Source organism: Ornithorhynchus anatinus, chromosome 11 (genome assembly GCF_004115215.2).
Source record: "Ornithorhynchus anatinus isolate Pmale09 chromosome 11, mOrnAna1.pri.v4, whole genome shotgun sequence".
NCBI lineage: Eukaryota > Metazoa > Chordata > Mammalia > Monotremata > Ornithorhynchidae > Ornithorhynchus > Ornithorhynchus anatinus.
In genome coordinates this window covers 21,425,098-21,442,178 of record NC_041738.1, presented here as the reverse complement: position 1 = coordinate 21,442,178, position 17,081 = coordinate 21,425,098, and the positions used below count along the sequence as shown (strand labels likewise).

Sequence of the window (17,081 nt, the reverse complement as noted above, 5' to 3'; positions counted from 1 at the left end):
GGGAGTTGGAGGGTAATTCCAGTGCTGATCCAGCCCCTCTCCTTCTCTACAGTACCAGCATTACACATAAATGGCATCCAATATCAAATGGAAGGGAAAGAATTCCCCTGAGATCCTGGTTAGGTCAGTTCACCAGCACTGAACCACCTTGATGGAACACACCTCCCCTGGGCAGGATACGTGAGGAGAATGGATGGCAACAGAATGCCCAAGTAGCTGCTGCAAAGTGAACTGAAAAGGGGAACTTGCGATGAGAGAGGGTGAAAGAATAATATGAAGACATAGCATAGCACAATCTCAAACAATGGAACAATGCAGTATAGTATTAGGAGATCACAGTAAAAGACCCAGCAGCATAGAAGCTAGCAGTAGTCATAGTAATAGCATTTACTGAATACCCACTGGGTGCAACGTACTGTACTAAACACAGGGAAAGTACAAAACCAAGAAGTGACACTTTTCCTGCCCACAAGGAGCTTACATCCTAATGTGGCAAATGGGAGAAAGTTTGCTTTCCTTGAGCAAAGTAGTGCGCTAATAAATGTAGCATCTATTGAGTGCCTTCTTGGAATGGTACACTCTGCAAGGCATGAGGAAAGTTCAGAAAGAAAGAAGTGGACCATCCTTCACTGACAACAAGAAGCTTACATTCTAATGGGGGAGAAAGAAAACACAAAAGGTCCTTAAATTAGAATCCAGACCAAGGACTCTAAGGAAGACAAGCACTTATTCTCTCACTCCACCAGCTATAGACTGTAAACTACTTGAGGGTAAGGAAACATTTCTACCAATTCTGTTGTGTTGTATTTTCTGAAGTACTAAGTATTGTTAGTCTGCCCAATTGGGTAAGTGTTCAATTAAACACACTGATTGAATGATGATTGCTGTTTCAGTTACCATTTGTCTCGCAAGACTAAGATCTCACCGACTTTTATTAGAAACACAAAGGGCCACTATGTTACATATACGGCAGGAAATAAGTTGAAAATGACTTCACATTTAAAATCAACTCTGTAACTGGGGAACAGAAGTAAGCTGCCAGAGTCTGAATGACTTGTCCAAACAAAAATGTCAGATAAGGACACCAAGCAAGGTTTCAGGTATCTACAAGCAAGCAACTAGAGAAGGAGAAGCCTTGTCAAAGACTTGGCTAAGCTCTGTCTTTGTCTGTTTTTATATTCGTTTTTCTACTCCTGCCCTTTCTCCTCTCCTCTCTTAGAGGAGTCAATTAGGAAAGTAAGCAAACTCATTTAAAGTAGGTCCTTCTAAAGGTATCAGGTGGTCACCTGATATTTCACCTTGAAAACTGGTAGATTGTAAGGCAGGAACTTGGAAATTCACCTGCACATATGGGGATGGTTTCCTAAGCCAGAACCTAAAGCCCTTGGAGGACATGGGACTGGCCTCTCCTTGTTTATAGAGAGGATCAGTTCTGCAGGATTATATGGAGCAGTATTGTTACCAATATCCATGAATAGCCGTTTTGTTCTAGAGAAATTCACCCAGGTCCCTTAATGTTCTGCTTAGTGAGCCAGCAGAAGACTGGACGGTTTTGCCTTTCTTCAGAACACCACAATCTTTAAGCATTGCTCACTGCCCCAAAGTGACTAGGCATTCTGGTTTTTGTTGTTGTTGTTTGGTATTTTTTTAATGGTATTTGTTAAGTGCTTCTATGTGCCAGATACTGTACTAAGAAACTGATGTAGATATGAGTTTATCAAGTTGGACACAGCCCACGTCCCATGTGGGAGGCTCACAGTCTTACCCCATTTACAGATGAACTGAGGTACAGAGAAGTTAAGTGAGTTCCACAAAGTCACACAGCAGACAAATGGCAGAACTGGAATTAGAACCAGGTCCTCTGACTTCCAGGCCTATTCTGGTTTTTTTGCCTCCTTGTGCTGATATCAGATTCCTGAATCCCTGTAGCTGAATTATAGTGGTAGTTATGAGTGCTTACTATATTAAGTACTGTACTAATCACTTGGGCAAGTAGAAGTAATCAGACATGACCCCTGCCTACTAGCAATTAGACTCTAATGGAGGAGACAGGCATAAAATGAAGAAATAAATTCCATGTTTAATGGAACATACATATATGCACAAGTGCAGAGGATGAGTATCTATGACTTCTAAAAGACTCTTGCATCTACCATTCAAAGAGAAGAATTTGCGTTTCTTTCCCAATCTAGCTATGAGAAGTTCATCAAATCTCCAACCGCCCCCTTCCCCTTGCAAATTAATGAGGATAATAGTTTAGGCCTCCATGTCTTGATGAAAGATTAGTCTGAGAAATAATGATGTTACTTTCAAAGAAGCTCCCAACCCTGAGAAGCATTTGTATTCCTACCAGGAAAGTGGCACTTGTTATGACAAGTGACTTAAACATCTCTGTTTATTGCTTCAGCTCCAGCATTTTAACACTCAGGACTATAAATGGATGAAATATAGTGAAAATACATCCCAAACAACTCAAAATCAGTGCTGAAAGGAGAATTTGGGTGTAGGTGAGTAGCTAGTCTTTTCAAGGAAAGGCAAACAATTAAAGGTAATTTTGGTTGCAGGGTGAGGGGGTGACAGAGACCCAATTGGGACACAGATGCTTGCAGAGTCTTGAGATTGATCTTGAATCAGGCATCTGGATTGGGTAAAACCTCCAATTAGGGGTTGAGTGTTCGGTCCCTCTTTGAAGATTCCAGTGTATGTGGAAGAAATGTCACCTGTTTCAAATGCCATTATGCTCCACTCATGGGAAGGGGTTTTCTTCAAGTTGTTTGATGTGGGGCAATTTCATTACTTTCCTTTTGTGAAGTTTTTCCATTCTTTCTCTTGCCTTCTCATTCTTGGCTTCCCCCAGACTATTACCAGCCACCCTTCATGTCCCAGACTGGAATTAAAATCCTTGACTTTCCAAGTGCTTTTCAAACCCAAGCAACATGTTCTAACTTTTGAGTTTTGATGTTTAAATGTCATTTATAAAAAAAGACAACGAGATGCAGGAAATAAAATTGAGTTAAGGCTGATTCTCCAGGTAAACAAAAGAGAGAGGCTAAAGGAGACAGCTTAACCTATGTGAATTTAGAGGGAAGGGGTCAGCATGAACAAGAGATTTTCCTGGATTTTCTTAGTCTGCATTGCAACTGCAGCATTATAGAAAAGCTTTTGTGTATGAAACTCCTTTATTGTACCAAAGAAAGTCTTACCATAGAAGCTTTATAAGAACTGCCTTAAAACACTTGCCAAACACCAAAATAAATGTCTTCAAAAAGACCTCCAGGTTTATAGAAATATATATTTAGGATCAGCAGAGCACATCCCAGAGATTTGAAGCATTTGTAAAGACATTTATCTTCAGTGGATCCATAGAAAATTGGGACATAGGTCATACGTATATCTGTATGTACTACAGGTCCAAAGCTTCAAGTTGTAGCAAATTCCCAATGAACGTTGGCTTGGTATATCCTGGTGTACCTGCTATTTATGGGCCTGTATAAGGGCTGAGCTTTGGAATGCTTTCTGTGTATATTTTAGTACACTTGTTAATCTCACTTTATAAAAATACTGCCAGGGCTATAAATACTCTAGCATCTGTCCCTAACTACTTTGCTGAGATTATCTCATACATCTTCACTATGAGGTCGGGAATCAGGTAGGCAAAAGGGAGGGGAGCTTAGCTCCAGGACACAAATTTGGGGCTGAAGTCAGGGAGAGACTGCAAGCCCTTGGCTCGCAGAGAACTCCTGCTGCTCGTGTGTAGGAAGATGCAGTGTGCAATGGATAGGTTGCCCGGTCAGATAGAGATTGACTCTCCATTTGTATAGATCAAAAGACAGAAAACATGATTGGGATCTTATCTGCCATCTTGGAACAGTAGAGTCGGACAGCAGGGGAGTGCAATTATCAAAAGAGGATGACAGAGGGGACAACTTTAATCCTTGAAAAAAGCACCATGCAGGGTAAAAGAACTAAGCAGAGGTCGAAGGATCACCTCCACCATCTTTGTTTTCCCACAGCTCCCTCAAGCACACAGATCCACTAAGCATGCATACATATTCCTGCATCAACCAAGAATACCCTGAAGTTGCTGTTTTTGGTGAATGACTGGGTCTGATGTTAACCCAGGGTCCGGCCCTATCTCCATGCAGATGAGGCTGTGTTTGGTTCTCCTGGGCACTGTTGCAAACCACAAGCCCACTGAGAAATGGTGAGGGAACCCTCCGGGAAAGGCAGGTATTGCTAGATGTAATAATAATGACAGAGGTGGTACTTATGTGCTCATTATATGTCAAGTACTCCTTGTATACGTGCTGGGGTAGATGGAAGAGAACCGGGTCAGACAGGGTCCCTTTCCCACATGGGGCTCACACTCTAAGTAGGAGAGAGAATAGATACCGAATCCTAGTTTTACAGATAAGAAAACAGAGGCTCAAGGTCACCTGGCAGGGAAGCGGCAGAGGCGTAATTAGAACCCAGATCCCTCGAACTCCAGGCCCATGCTCTTGCCACTAGGCCAAGGTGCTCACCAGTGGATTTGTGGTTTTCAACAGAGTCTGGGAAACAGAAGAGAGAACCATTTACATGTAGATAGATGGTGAGCAAGCAGTGGTTTGGGAGAAACTGGTTCCAATTTAGGAAAGCCAGTTACTAAGTACAGATGCCAAGTTGGTCTGAGGGACTGGCAGTGGTGAGGGCTCCAACTGGTGCTGGCTCCATTTGGGAAGTGAGATAAGGATGTCCCATGACCAACCATAGACTTGAATGAAGTGGATGGGCAGGCAGGGACTTGACTGAAAGGTTGGCCCTGGAGAAGCAAGCTAGACCCTCTGGACCTCTTGGGCCTGGAGCCACCATTCTGGACCTCTTGGGCCTGGAGCCACCATAATGGGGCCCTCTCCTGGCTAGACATGACCACTTCCACCAGGGAGGGAAGGCATTAATCCTTTCACGGACCATTATGCCCTCCCCGCTGCCTCTCGTGAACACCGGGGCGGGGTGTAATCAAGCAGCTTCAGTAGTCAGTGGGGATTCAAGAATTCCCTAGAACAAGAAGAATGAGCTAGGGTAGCTCAGAAAAGCACTAATTATAATAACGATGCTGATGAAGTTATCTATTAAACACTTAGAATGTGCCGAGCTGCTGGGGAGATAGAAAACAAATCGGTTAGGTCACAGTCCTTGCTGTACAAAGGATTCCCAGCTTATGAGGCAGGGAGAGCAGATATTTCATTCCCATTTTATAGGTGAGGAAACCAAGGAACAAAGTTAAGTGTCTTGCCCAAGATCACCGAGAAGCAAGTGCCTAAGCTGGGACTCTAACTCAGGTTTCGTGACTCAATTGACCCATGCTCTTTCCTTCAAGCCACGGTCCAATTTAGGTATATCTTGGCTGCTTCTATGCTGTTCCTGGCACTGTATCAAATAGTTTTGGGGCAGAGAGAGCACAGGTGGTTGCAAAGAAATATCCCAAATAATGAAAACAATGGGGGACAGAATCAATGAATCAATCAACGGTATTTATTGAGCGCTTAGAAGGTGTCTATTAATATTATAATGGTGGTATTTGTTAAACGCTTACTATGTGCCAAGCACTGTTCTAAGCACTGGTAGATATAAGGTAATCAGGTTGTCCCACATGGGGCTCACACTTTTAATCCCCATTTTACAGATGAGGTAACTAAGGCACACAGAAGTTAAGTGACTTGCCCAAGGTCACACAGCACACAAGTGGTGGAGCCAGGATTAGAACCCAAGACCTTCTGACTCCCAGCCTGGGCTATTTCCTCAAAGACACACTTCTATATTGTATTCTCCCAAATGCTTAGTACAGTGCTCTGCACACAGTAAGCACTGAATAAATACAATTAAATGAATGAATGCTGTACTAAGCCCTCGGGGGGAGTGCAATACAACAGAATTAGCGGACACGTTTCCTGCCCATACCCATAGATAGAAGTAAGTGGATAGATACTAAACTGAGCCATATACATGACACATATTTAAATCTAAATATATTTCTACTATGAGAACATTCTATTTATATAGTGCTTTTTTTAAAAGTTCACAATGCTATATTAAACTCTAATTAACATACAGTACATCTATATAGAGACAGAGAAAGAAGAAGAAGCGAGAAGAGAATTCTATATGTGGATATATAGCATTCCTTTGGGTTGGATAATGTCACTACTCATGATGAGAGATTTTACTGGGGTATGGGTGGGGCTGTTGTGACCGATATGTGATGAAAAATCCCTTTTACACTGTGGAGCTATAAAGTTTGCCCCTCATTCAGCTATGTCATCCACAGTGAAAGAAAATTTTCTTATCTTCTACTGGTGTGATGATCTGCTCAAATGCTCTGCTCTTATACCTACCTCAGTTTTGATTACTGCCTGCTAGTCTAACCTACCTCTGTTGCTGTTTCCCATTTACATTTGGTTCAAAATTTCACTTCCTTGTTTCTTTAAAGTGCTTCTTCTCTCCACCTTGTTTAGTGTTACCTCATTTTAAATGTCCATACAGCAGCAACTGTTTAGGAATTCCTGATGTTGTTCATTCTCTGTTGCTGAGGGCATTACATCAGTCTCACCACTTAAGGCACATAGAACTGTTCTAGAAAGTAAATTTGTTCATTCATTCAATCGTATTTATTGAGGGTTTACTCTGTGCAAAACCCTGTACTTGGGAAAGTACAAGACGGACCTCAATATAAATAAATAAAATTACAAATGAGGCATAGGTGGTAAATACAGATGGTACCTTGAAGCTAATTACACATCATGCACAGAGTCTTCCTATCTGGTGACTTAGATCATGGCATCTAATCATGGGCAGATTTGCCCATCAAATAGTTCCTCCTTGGGGGAACCAGTGAGAGCAGGGAAGAGGAGAAGTGGGACATAAAGCAATATTTTAGCTGGAGCACCGAAGCAGGAGGTGGAACAGATTTCTCCCAGCCCCCCAGATTCCTCTCCCCCAGCCCACACCTCTTGTCTTTACTGTTCAGGACCACAAGGGCAGAGGGCAGGGCTGAGCAATCCCTTTCCCAGACTCAGGGGCTGATAGAAGATTGGCCTGAGTGCTGACCTCTGACCCTTGACCTCTGACCTGAGCTCACCTGAGGCAGGATGATGGTCGTGGAACTGTCAGTCCACACCACCTCCACCTTACTGCTGACGTCCCGGAAGCCTTCCAGATGGATTGGGAGCCATAGATTAGCAAACAGTACCCAAACCATCCAGATCTCAGATCCATAAAAAAGGCTTCCCTAATAAAGTCCTTGCCCTCCAAATTGTATAAATCCACCACCCTTTTCTAAAACATAGATACTTATCACTACCTATTTTCAGCATTTATGTATATATGTTCATCCAATTGTAATTCACTTATTTTTTTGGACTGCTCTACTTGTAAATATGTTTATGTCTGTCTTCCTCCATGGCATTTCCTTTTCTTGTACTTCCAAAATGCTGAGTAGAATGCATGGCATCCAGTGGGAGCTCAATAAATGCTATCATGGGTCCATGGTTTTGACTGTCTTTTAATTGTGAGACTTATAAGAAGAAGCATAGCCATGAAGAAAGGCCAAAGGCCTGGGAGTCAGAGGACTGGGTTTCTAATCCCAGCTGTGCCAATTGCCTGCTATGTGATCCTCGGCAAATCACTTAACCTCTCTGTGTAAAATAAAGATGAAATACCTCTTCTCTCTTCTTCTTAGACCGAGAGCTCCATATGAGATGGGGACTGTATTTGACCTGATCAAGTGTGTTGGACCCAGTGCTTAGAACAGTGCTTGACACAGAGTAAGTGCTTAACAAATACTCTGATGTTGATGATGAAGATGATTATCATCATTATCTATCAATCCCTAGTAGAAGGGTTCTAATCCCAGCACGATCACCTGCCTGCTGTATGAATTTGGGAATGTCACCTAACTTCTCTGTGTCTCAGTTACCTCATCTGTAAAATGGGGATTAAAACTGTGAGCCCATATGGAACAGAGACTTTGTCCAACTTGATTATCTTCCAACCTGATTGTCTTGTACCTACCCCAAAGCTTAATACAGTGCCTGGCACATAACAAGAGAAACAGCATGGCTCAGTGGAAAGACCATGGGCTTAGGAGTCAGAGGTCATGGGTTCTAATCCCACCTCCACCACCTGTCAGCTGTGTGACTTTGGGCAAGTCACTTAACTTCTTGGTGCCTCAGTTACCTCATCTGAAAAATGGGGATTAAGACTGTGAGCCTCATGTGGGACATCCTGATTACCCTGTAATCTACCCCAGTGCTTAGAACAGTGATCGGCACCTAGTAAGAGCTTAACAAATACCAACATTGTTATTATTATTATTAATAACTGTTTAACAAATATCATAAACGTGCCATAGGGCAAAAGGTGCTAATTGGTAATGGAACTGCTGTCATGACTATTAGTTCATTTGAGAGATTCCATGTTTTTTCCTTTAGCTTGGTCTGAATATTAGTGCCACACCACATTTGATTCTTCAAGAACCTCCAGTGGTTGCCCACCCACTTCCACATCAAACAGAAACTCCTTACCACTGGCTTTAGCAATTAATAAACTCATCCCCTCCTAATAATAATAATGATAATGTTGGTACTTTTTAAGTATTATGTGCCTAGCACTGTTCTAAGCGCTGAGGTAGATACAAGATAATCAGGTTGTCCCACATAGGGCTCACAGTCTCCATCCCCATTTTACAGATGAAGTAACTGAGGCACAGAGAAGTTAAGTGACTTGCCCAAGGTCACACAGCTGACAAGCAACGGAGCTGGGATTAGAACCCATGACTTCTGACTCCCAAGCCCGGGCTCTTTCCACTAAGCCACGCTGCTTCTCTCCTCCTTCTGCTCCTACCTTATCTCCCTGATATCCTACTACAACCCAGCATGCATGCTTCACTCCTCTAGTTCCAGCTTGCTCAAGGTGCTTGGTATATATCGCTGTTCACGTCCTCCTTCTGACCTGGAGCTCCCTCCCCCTCCACGTATACCAGACCACCACTCTCCCCACCTTTAAAGCCTTATTAAATCACATCTCCTCCAAAAGTCCTTCTCTGAGTAAGCCCTCTCCTTCTCCCTTCTGAGTTATATGTGCATGTCCACCTGTTCCCTTTGAGCACTTGATATAGATGCCACTCTCAGTTCCACGGCACCTATGTACACATCTGTAATTTATTTATTTATATTGCTATCTGCATCCCTTTCTAGGCTGTAAGCTCTTTGTGGACTGAATATCAAGTCCATTATATTGTTCTCTACCAAGTGGTTAGTACAGTGCTCTGCCCACTGTAAGAGGTTAATAAATACCACTGAGTGACTGATTGATTCAACTCTCCCACAATCACTGGGAGCATCATTAAGATATCTTTGAATCATTCGGATGAAAATGTGTATATTCTGAAAACACCCAGGCGAAATAACAGGGAGGTTATAGGGAACCTGTTCTCTGTGTCAACAGTAGGTAATGGATTGACAATTATCCTTGCTAGCTGGCTGGGTGACTTTGGGTGAGTTACCTAACTACTCTGAGCCTCAGTTGCCTCATCATAGAATGGGAAAAAACACCTGCTTTTGCTCCTTGTTACCTGAGAGCCCTATATGGGACAGGGGCTTCATCTGATCTGATTATCCTGTACTTACTCCAGCACTTAGCACAGTGCTTGACACCTAATGTGTGAATAAATAAGGTTATTATCATTATGAATAGGATGATGAAAATCAGGTTTAGGTAGCAGCTTAAAGGCAAACTGCACCCAAAGAACTCTGAAAGTCATTGCTGAATTTGAATACTTGGGTTTTACACTGACCAGTAATGGAAGGGTAGACAAGGAAGAAAGCCAAATCAAGAAGGCATAAGGAAACTTCTCTGTGTATTAACATGGGCTCTAGGTTATCCCTCACCAAGGGGAGGGTGGTGTCTCCAACTTCTGCTGCAGATGGAGGGGAGAGAGTACTGCTTGTCGCTCCCCTTCCAGCTGGGCAGGAATTGACACCAGTATCTCTCCTTCCCTCTCTCCTTCTGTTCCAAGACTGGGAGCATCTTCCGCCAGGCTGGCTATGGAGAGGACAAAGGCTTGGATTCCTGGGAAGCAGAGGAGAATCCTCTTTTACCAGGATAGGAACTACCCTTAGGGCATTCTGTTCCCCAGAATGCTCAGTACCCTATGACTTCCAATGAACAGACACTGGAGCCGAAAGTGGGAGCAAAGAGATCCAGACAAAGGACTGGGTGACCACTGGGCAGCAGAGCAGAGGGATAGTGTGGGGTCCAGGGAAAGCCCCGACTGTCTTCTTGTATTTTGACAGCTCAAAGAATGATGATAAGAGACTAGCTTTGATATCCGACAACCCCATATGAGTGTAGGGGAACCAAATGGGTTTGAATGGCTTGGTAGATCCAGGTACTTCAGAGTATTCTAGGGGGCTGAGGCAGGGTACATTGATCTCCCAGCCTCTTCCTGAACTGAGCAATTCTCTGTGTAAGATCAACTCCTGCACTAACCCAAGCACATTCCTGGCTGGGAGGCATTATGAATGTCCTGAGGAAGCTTTCCCAGCCAGGGAATAATCTTTCCTTCCAAACTGCCTTACACAAACTCACACACAAACCCACGTTGGCTCTCTCTCTCACACACTCCTAGTATGGCCATCTGCCTCTTTCTCTAATACACACTCTTTCTCACAGAATGCCATTTTCTCGTACGCTCGCCCTCGCACTTATTCATTCTCATACACACAGACATGCACACGCACACGGTTGACTTCAGACAATTAGAGAAGAAAACAGGATGGCCACCCAGCTTCTCTCAAAGGTGGCTGCAGCACCACCCGCTCCAGCTGTCAGGCAAGGACAAACCCCGATACCATCATGTCACGCTGCAGACTCTTAAAAACTTGCATGGTGGCCAAGTTTCAGCTTCTCTCAAAGATGGCCACACCACTGACTCCCTCAAAGATGGTGGCTGAACAATTTCTCACAAAGATGTCAATCCCACTAACCTTCTCCAGAAGGCTTTATCCCTGCCTTTCCCAAAGTTGCTCAACGAAAAGCTTTTATAACACAAGGCAGTATTGCTGCACCCCCCCACTGTGGCAGTGGAATGAAAGTGACCCACTGTTCATGTGGTGTAAGTTGAGGTCTAGCTTTCTGACACCCCCACCCAAAACCTTAGTATTAAGACCCTTCCTGAATGCCTCCTTTCTCCAAGAAAAATTCTATGTGAAGTTTTTGGTTCAACACCCAAACAGCCAAATTCAGTTCAACAAAATGTTTGGTTCAGGCACACCAATAATTCTTTGAAAGTAAGCACACTTGCCCGTTTACTGATAATAGGCTGGTATGTTCAGATCACCCACATGATCTCAACACCCATCACAAGTCTTCCTTACCTTTGATGGACAGGTGTCTCCAGGTGACTGTTGGTTCTGGCCTACCAATGGCGAGACACAGCAGGGTCACGCTGCTCCCTTCGTTCACGGTGATGTCTGAGGAGATGTTCATAATCTGGGGGGAACTGCAAGGAGAAAGAAAGAGAAAAAGAGAAGGTGAGGGTGACTCCCAACAAACTCCAAAGTCTTAGCGGAGACAGATGCCCCAAGGAATTCCCTATAATTTTCTCTTTGACTTCATAAGTGTAAAGTGAAGCAAACTGCATCTCCTTAACAGCCAGCCTTCCCTGCAAATTGTCTCTTTGAGAAGTTGGAGAGACACCAATCTACCCTCTCCTTACTGAGGTGACAAAGAGATAATTATTGATCAGATCAAAATACCAGAAGTTCACACTCCTATTACATCCACTTTCAAAAACTTGGAGGCCTGCATCACCAATGCCTTCTATATAAATGGTGTCCTCAGGGAACCATCAGAATGCCAGTGAGTTGTAATGGGAGGTAGATCCTCTTCCCCGTCACAGTCACACAATCAACTCTTTTGCATTAATCAGAACTCTGAAATGTCAGGGGACAGAAGCCAGTAAGATAGAAATCAATCAATTAATCAATCATTAGGAGAAGCAGCATGGTCTAGTGGAAGGAGCATGGGCCTTGGAGTCAGAGGTCCTGGGTTCTAATCTTGGACTCTGCCAACTTCTTGCTGTTAGACCTTGGGCAGGTCACTTGACTTCTCTAAGGCTCCATTTCTTCAATTGTAAAATGGGAATTCAATATCTGTTCTCCTTCCTACTTAGACTGTGATCCCCTTTTCGTTACCCTATTTATTTTGTTAATGAATTGTACATCGCCTTGATTCTATTTAGTTGCCATTGTTTTTACGAGATGTTCTTCCCCTTGACGCTGTTTATTGCCATTGTTCTTGTCTGTCCGTCTCCCCCGATTAGACTGTAAGCCCGTCAAACGGCAGGGACTGTCTCTATCTGTTGCCGACTTGTTCATCCCAAGCGCTTAGTACAGTGCTCTGCACATAGTAAGCGCTCAATAAATACTATTGAATGAATGAATGAAATTACCAACCCCAGAACGTAGAACGGTCTTCGACCCGTAGTTAGCGCTTAACACCATAAAAAAATTTCTATCTATTGAGCACTCACTGCAGGCAGGGTGCTCTACTAAGCATTTGGAAGACAACCAAAATACAATAGAAGTGGTAGACACGATTTCCCTGCCCTCAAGGAGCATACAATTTAGTGGGACTGGACCAAGAAGCAGCAAGACGGAGCCTAAATGCTAGTGCACACCTCTCCCTCCATGTGGGCCCTCATGGTGTGGTTTTGTCTCTGTAACCTTTAGAAGAAGAGTTTAGAAACAAATAACATTGTTATCTCCCTGCTGCACCAGCCTCCTTTTTGATTATTACCTAAAAAGCAGCGTGCCCAGTGGAAAAGCTTGGGGCCTGGGAGGTCCTAATTCCAGACCGTCACTTACCTACTGGGAGACACTGGGCAATCATTTAACTTCTGTGTGCTTTAGTTTTCATTATCTGTAAAATGGGGATGAAATACCGGTTTTCCCTCCCCCGCTAGACTGTGAGGCCCCTGTGGGACACGCACTATGGCCAACTTGATTATTTTGTCCCTACCTTAGCACTTAATAGAGTGCTTGGCACACAGTGAGTGCTTAATAAATACCACATATATCCTTCCACCTGCAAGTCCATGCTGAAGAAATTTTAGAAACCTGGACCACATGCCCCCCTCCAGATCATTTCACTGTTTTTAACACTTTACAAGTGGCACTCAACAAACAGTGCACTAGCCAGGGGGAGCCATGGGGTTTTCATTCTCTTTGGCCACAAAGGACAGAGTCACTACCATAAGGGCGCTAGGAATACAAATCCCGGATCAAGCACTGGTTTCCCTCTAAGTGTCACCTGCCAAAAGTAATCCTTCACACTAGCCTGGCTTGTAATGTTAGATTCGGGAATAAAAAAGGAATTCCTCACGGATATCGATCTGTCCCTTCAAAATCTGGATTATTCCAATCAGGCACGAGTTGGAGGTTCTGCATTTCTAGGTTTAAGCTACAGAGCTGTTTCTGAGCCAAGTTTGGACAGAGCCTATTTTAGCAGGAGATCTGTGGTTCCCGCCCCTCCGGGGCGAAGTCCAACAAAATTCCCCCGACCCAAGACCTCAGCATAGAGCCCTTATGTGCCCCCCATGCTCTATGCTAGTATTGGAGGTTTTTGTGCATGCATGAATGAATCTCAGGGGCTTCTGGTTGAAACTTTAAAACAATGTCCCCAGGGCCACCGCTAAGGCTAAGCACCGACTGCAGTTTGGTCTGATGATATTTAAATCTATTCCTGAGAGAAATGTGTTGTCCCTTCTCCTGGAATATGAGGGTTCCAGTGTTAAGGAAATCTCACCAAGATCAATATCCTAATTCTGCAAACATATCTCCAACTATTTTTTTCCAGCATCACATCATGCTGTAATCAGATAGGTTCTCAGAAGAACATTCCCTAATTTCCAAATAGCATTCTAAATCCTTTCTGACTAATCTCTCATCCCTCCCACTCTATTCACTCTCCCTTCTTGGTCGCCTACCAACTTCGGGTAGACTGTACGCCCTGTGAGGAACAGGGATTGTAACCAATCTACTTATATCTGAACCAGAGCTTATTACAATTCTTATTACAGTGCATACTGAGTGCTGAAGAAATAGTATTATTATTATCATCATCACTTGGTTGCGCCACCCCCCTCAGTCCTTTTCTACATCTTCTTATACTCTGTTGCTTCCCCTCAGGTAATTTATTTTAATGTCTCTCCCCAAGCCAATGCTCCAAGAGGCAGAGCCATGGTCTACCAACTCTATCTTTATTGTTACCCTAAATGCTACCTCTAAATGCTAAGTACAGTGCTCTGTATACTAAAATAAATACCATTGATTGATCAATTGATTGCTCTATTGTATAGAGAACACACATGTTGTGGAAGAACCATGAGTTGTGGAGATGAGGACTCCTCAGTACAGGATCGAAGAATAGGCAGGCAACTGCTTCAGGTGGAAAGGGCCTGAAAACCTGACAGATTTCTTTGTGGTTGACAGAGGGGTACCACCATATCACCACACACATGCAAATTGCCAGACAGTTGGTTCCAGGGGGAAAAAATGGGGGCTCTGTTTTTCTGGATAAATGGGTGACATTATGTGAATTTGAATCATGGATCCCAAGTATATCTGCTCTGACCTCTCTCCCCAGTGACAATCCAGGATTTCCTCCTGTCAGCAAGATAGATAAAGGTGGATCCCCCACCAGTAACATAACCTCGATACGGCTAATACCAGTTTTGTCACCTTTGCTCCCCAAACCTAATCTTCACCTAACTTTCCCATCTCAGTTGACAGCACCACCTCCCTCCCTGTTTCCCAATCCTTGGCATTATCCTTGATTTTTCAATGTCTTCCACCCTCACTTTCCATTTGTTGCTAAAATCTTATACATTTTTCCTTTCCCAGTTCTGCTCCCTCCTTCCTCACCACACTGCTCTCCAAATGCAACACAGGTGCACACTTTGCTCCTCTGAAGCCCATCTACTCACTCTACCTCAGTCTAATCTATCTCATCACTGACCTCTCTCACTCATCCTGCTTCTGGCCTGGAACGTCCTCCCTCTTCACACCCAACAAACAATTACTCCCCGCCAATCCTTCAAACCTTAATGAAGCATAATCTCCAAGAGCCTGTCCCCTAAGTAACCCTTATTTCCTCTTTTCCCACTCCCTTCTGCATCACCCTGATTCGCTCCCTTTATTCACCCCTCCCTCAGCCCCACAGTACTTATGAACATATATGTAATTTATTTATTTATTTTAATGTCTGTCTCCTCCTCTAGACTGTGTTTGTTGTGAGAAGGGAATGCATCTACCAACTCTGTTGTATTGTCATATCGTACTCTCCTAAGTGCTCAGCACAGTGCTCCCACACAGTAAGTGCTCAATGAATATGTTTGATTGATCTTGTTTGCTGGGGAAGGAAATTGTTAATACTGAAATTCCACTGAGGTGGGGAGGTCCCCATTTCTAGGGGGGGTTGGCTCCCCAAGACAGCTGAGGGATTGTGTGTAAAATGATATGGAGACCTCAAAGTAATCCTGAGAGACCTCAAGGCAATGCTGAAAGATTTATTCTGGCCAAATGGAAATAGATTCAGGTATCCCACTGGGATGTAGCTGTGGTTGGGCCCCACTTAGTACGCTGACCTGTGCTCTCACCATAGTGACCCGATATTCATTCATTCTAATAGTATTTATTGAGCGCTTACTATGTGCAGAGCACTGTACTAAGCGGCTTTGGAATGTACAAATCCCTGGTAACAGATAGAGACAGACCCCGCCTTTGACGCGGCTTTACAGTCTAATCAGGGGAGACAGACAGACAAGAACAATAGCAATAAATAGAATGAAGGGGGATGAACATTCTCATTTAAACCATAGCAAATAAATACAATCAAGGGGATGTACATTTCATTAACAAAATAAATAGGGTAATGGAAAAATATACAGTTGAGCAGACGGGTACAGTGCTGAGGGAAGGGGAAGGAGAGGGGGAGGGAGAGGGGAAGGGAAGAGGGGGAGGAGCAGAGGGGAAAGGGGGGAAAAGAGGGCTTAGCTGAGGAGAGGTGAAGGGGGTAGAGGGGGAGCAGAGGGAGCAGAGGGAAAAGGGAAGCTCAGTCTGGGAAGGTCTCTTGGAGGAGGTGAGCTTTAAGTAGGGTTTTGAAGAGGGGAAGAGAATTAGTTTGGTGGAGGTTGAGGAGAGAGGGCATTCCAGGACCGGCGGGAGGATGTGGCCCAGGGGTCGAGGGCAGGATAGGCAAGAACGGGGGACGGCAGAGGAGGTGGGCGGCAGAGGAGCGGAGTGTGTGGGGGTGGGCAGTGGAAGGAGAGAAGGGAGGAGAGGTAGGAGGGGGCAAGGTGGATGGAGAGCCTTTAAGCCCTAGAGTGAGAAGTTTTTGTTTTGTGTGGAGGTTGATAGGCAACCACTGGAGGTTTTTAAGGAAGGGGAGTGACATGCCCAGAGCGTTTCTGCAGGAAGATTGAGCCGGGGCAGCGGAGTGAAGAATAAACTGGAGTGGGGAGAGAGAGGAGGAAGGGAGATCAGAGAGAAGGCTGACACAATAATCCAGCCGGGATTATTATGAGAGCCTGTAAACAGGTAAGATAGCCGTTTAGGTGGAGAGGAAAGGGCGGATCTTGGCGATAATATAAAGGTGAGACTGGCAGGTTTTGGTGACGGATTGGATGCTGTGGCGGGAATGAGAGAGCGAGTCAAAAGATGACACCGAGGTTGGCGGGCCTGAGAGATGGGAAGGATGGTTGTACCATCCACAGTGATAGAGAAGTCAGGAAGAGGACAGGCTTGGAGGGAAGATGAGGAGCTCAGTTTTTGGCCATGTTGAATTTTAGGTGGCGGGCAGACATCCAGGTAGAGGGCATCTTGGCCGGCAGGAGGAGATACGAGCCTGAAGGGAGGGGGTGAGAGGGATGGGGCAGAGATGTAGATCTGCTGTGTCATCTGCATAGGGATGATAATTAAGCTGTGAGAGCAAATGAGTTCACTGAGGGAGGAGTGTATATGAAGAACAGAAGAGGGCCAAGA

General features: G+C 44.3%; 1 protein-coding gene across 1 annotated transcript in view; it reads right to left on the bottom strand.

The window, feature by feature from the left end:
- OPCML (opioid binding protein/cell adhesion molecule like) overlaps nt 1–17,081 on the bottom strand; it is a 343,304-nt gene that overhangs the window by 119,246 nt on the left and 206,977 nt on the right. The window contains exon 6 of the mRNA XM_029075283.1: nt 11,415–11,539. Coding sequence (XP_028931116.1) covers nt 11,415–11,539 — 125 coding nt within the window. The remainder of the gene's footprint in view (nt 1–11,414; nt 11,540–17,081) is intronic.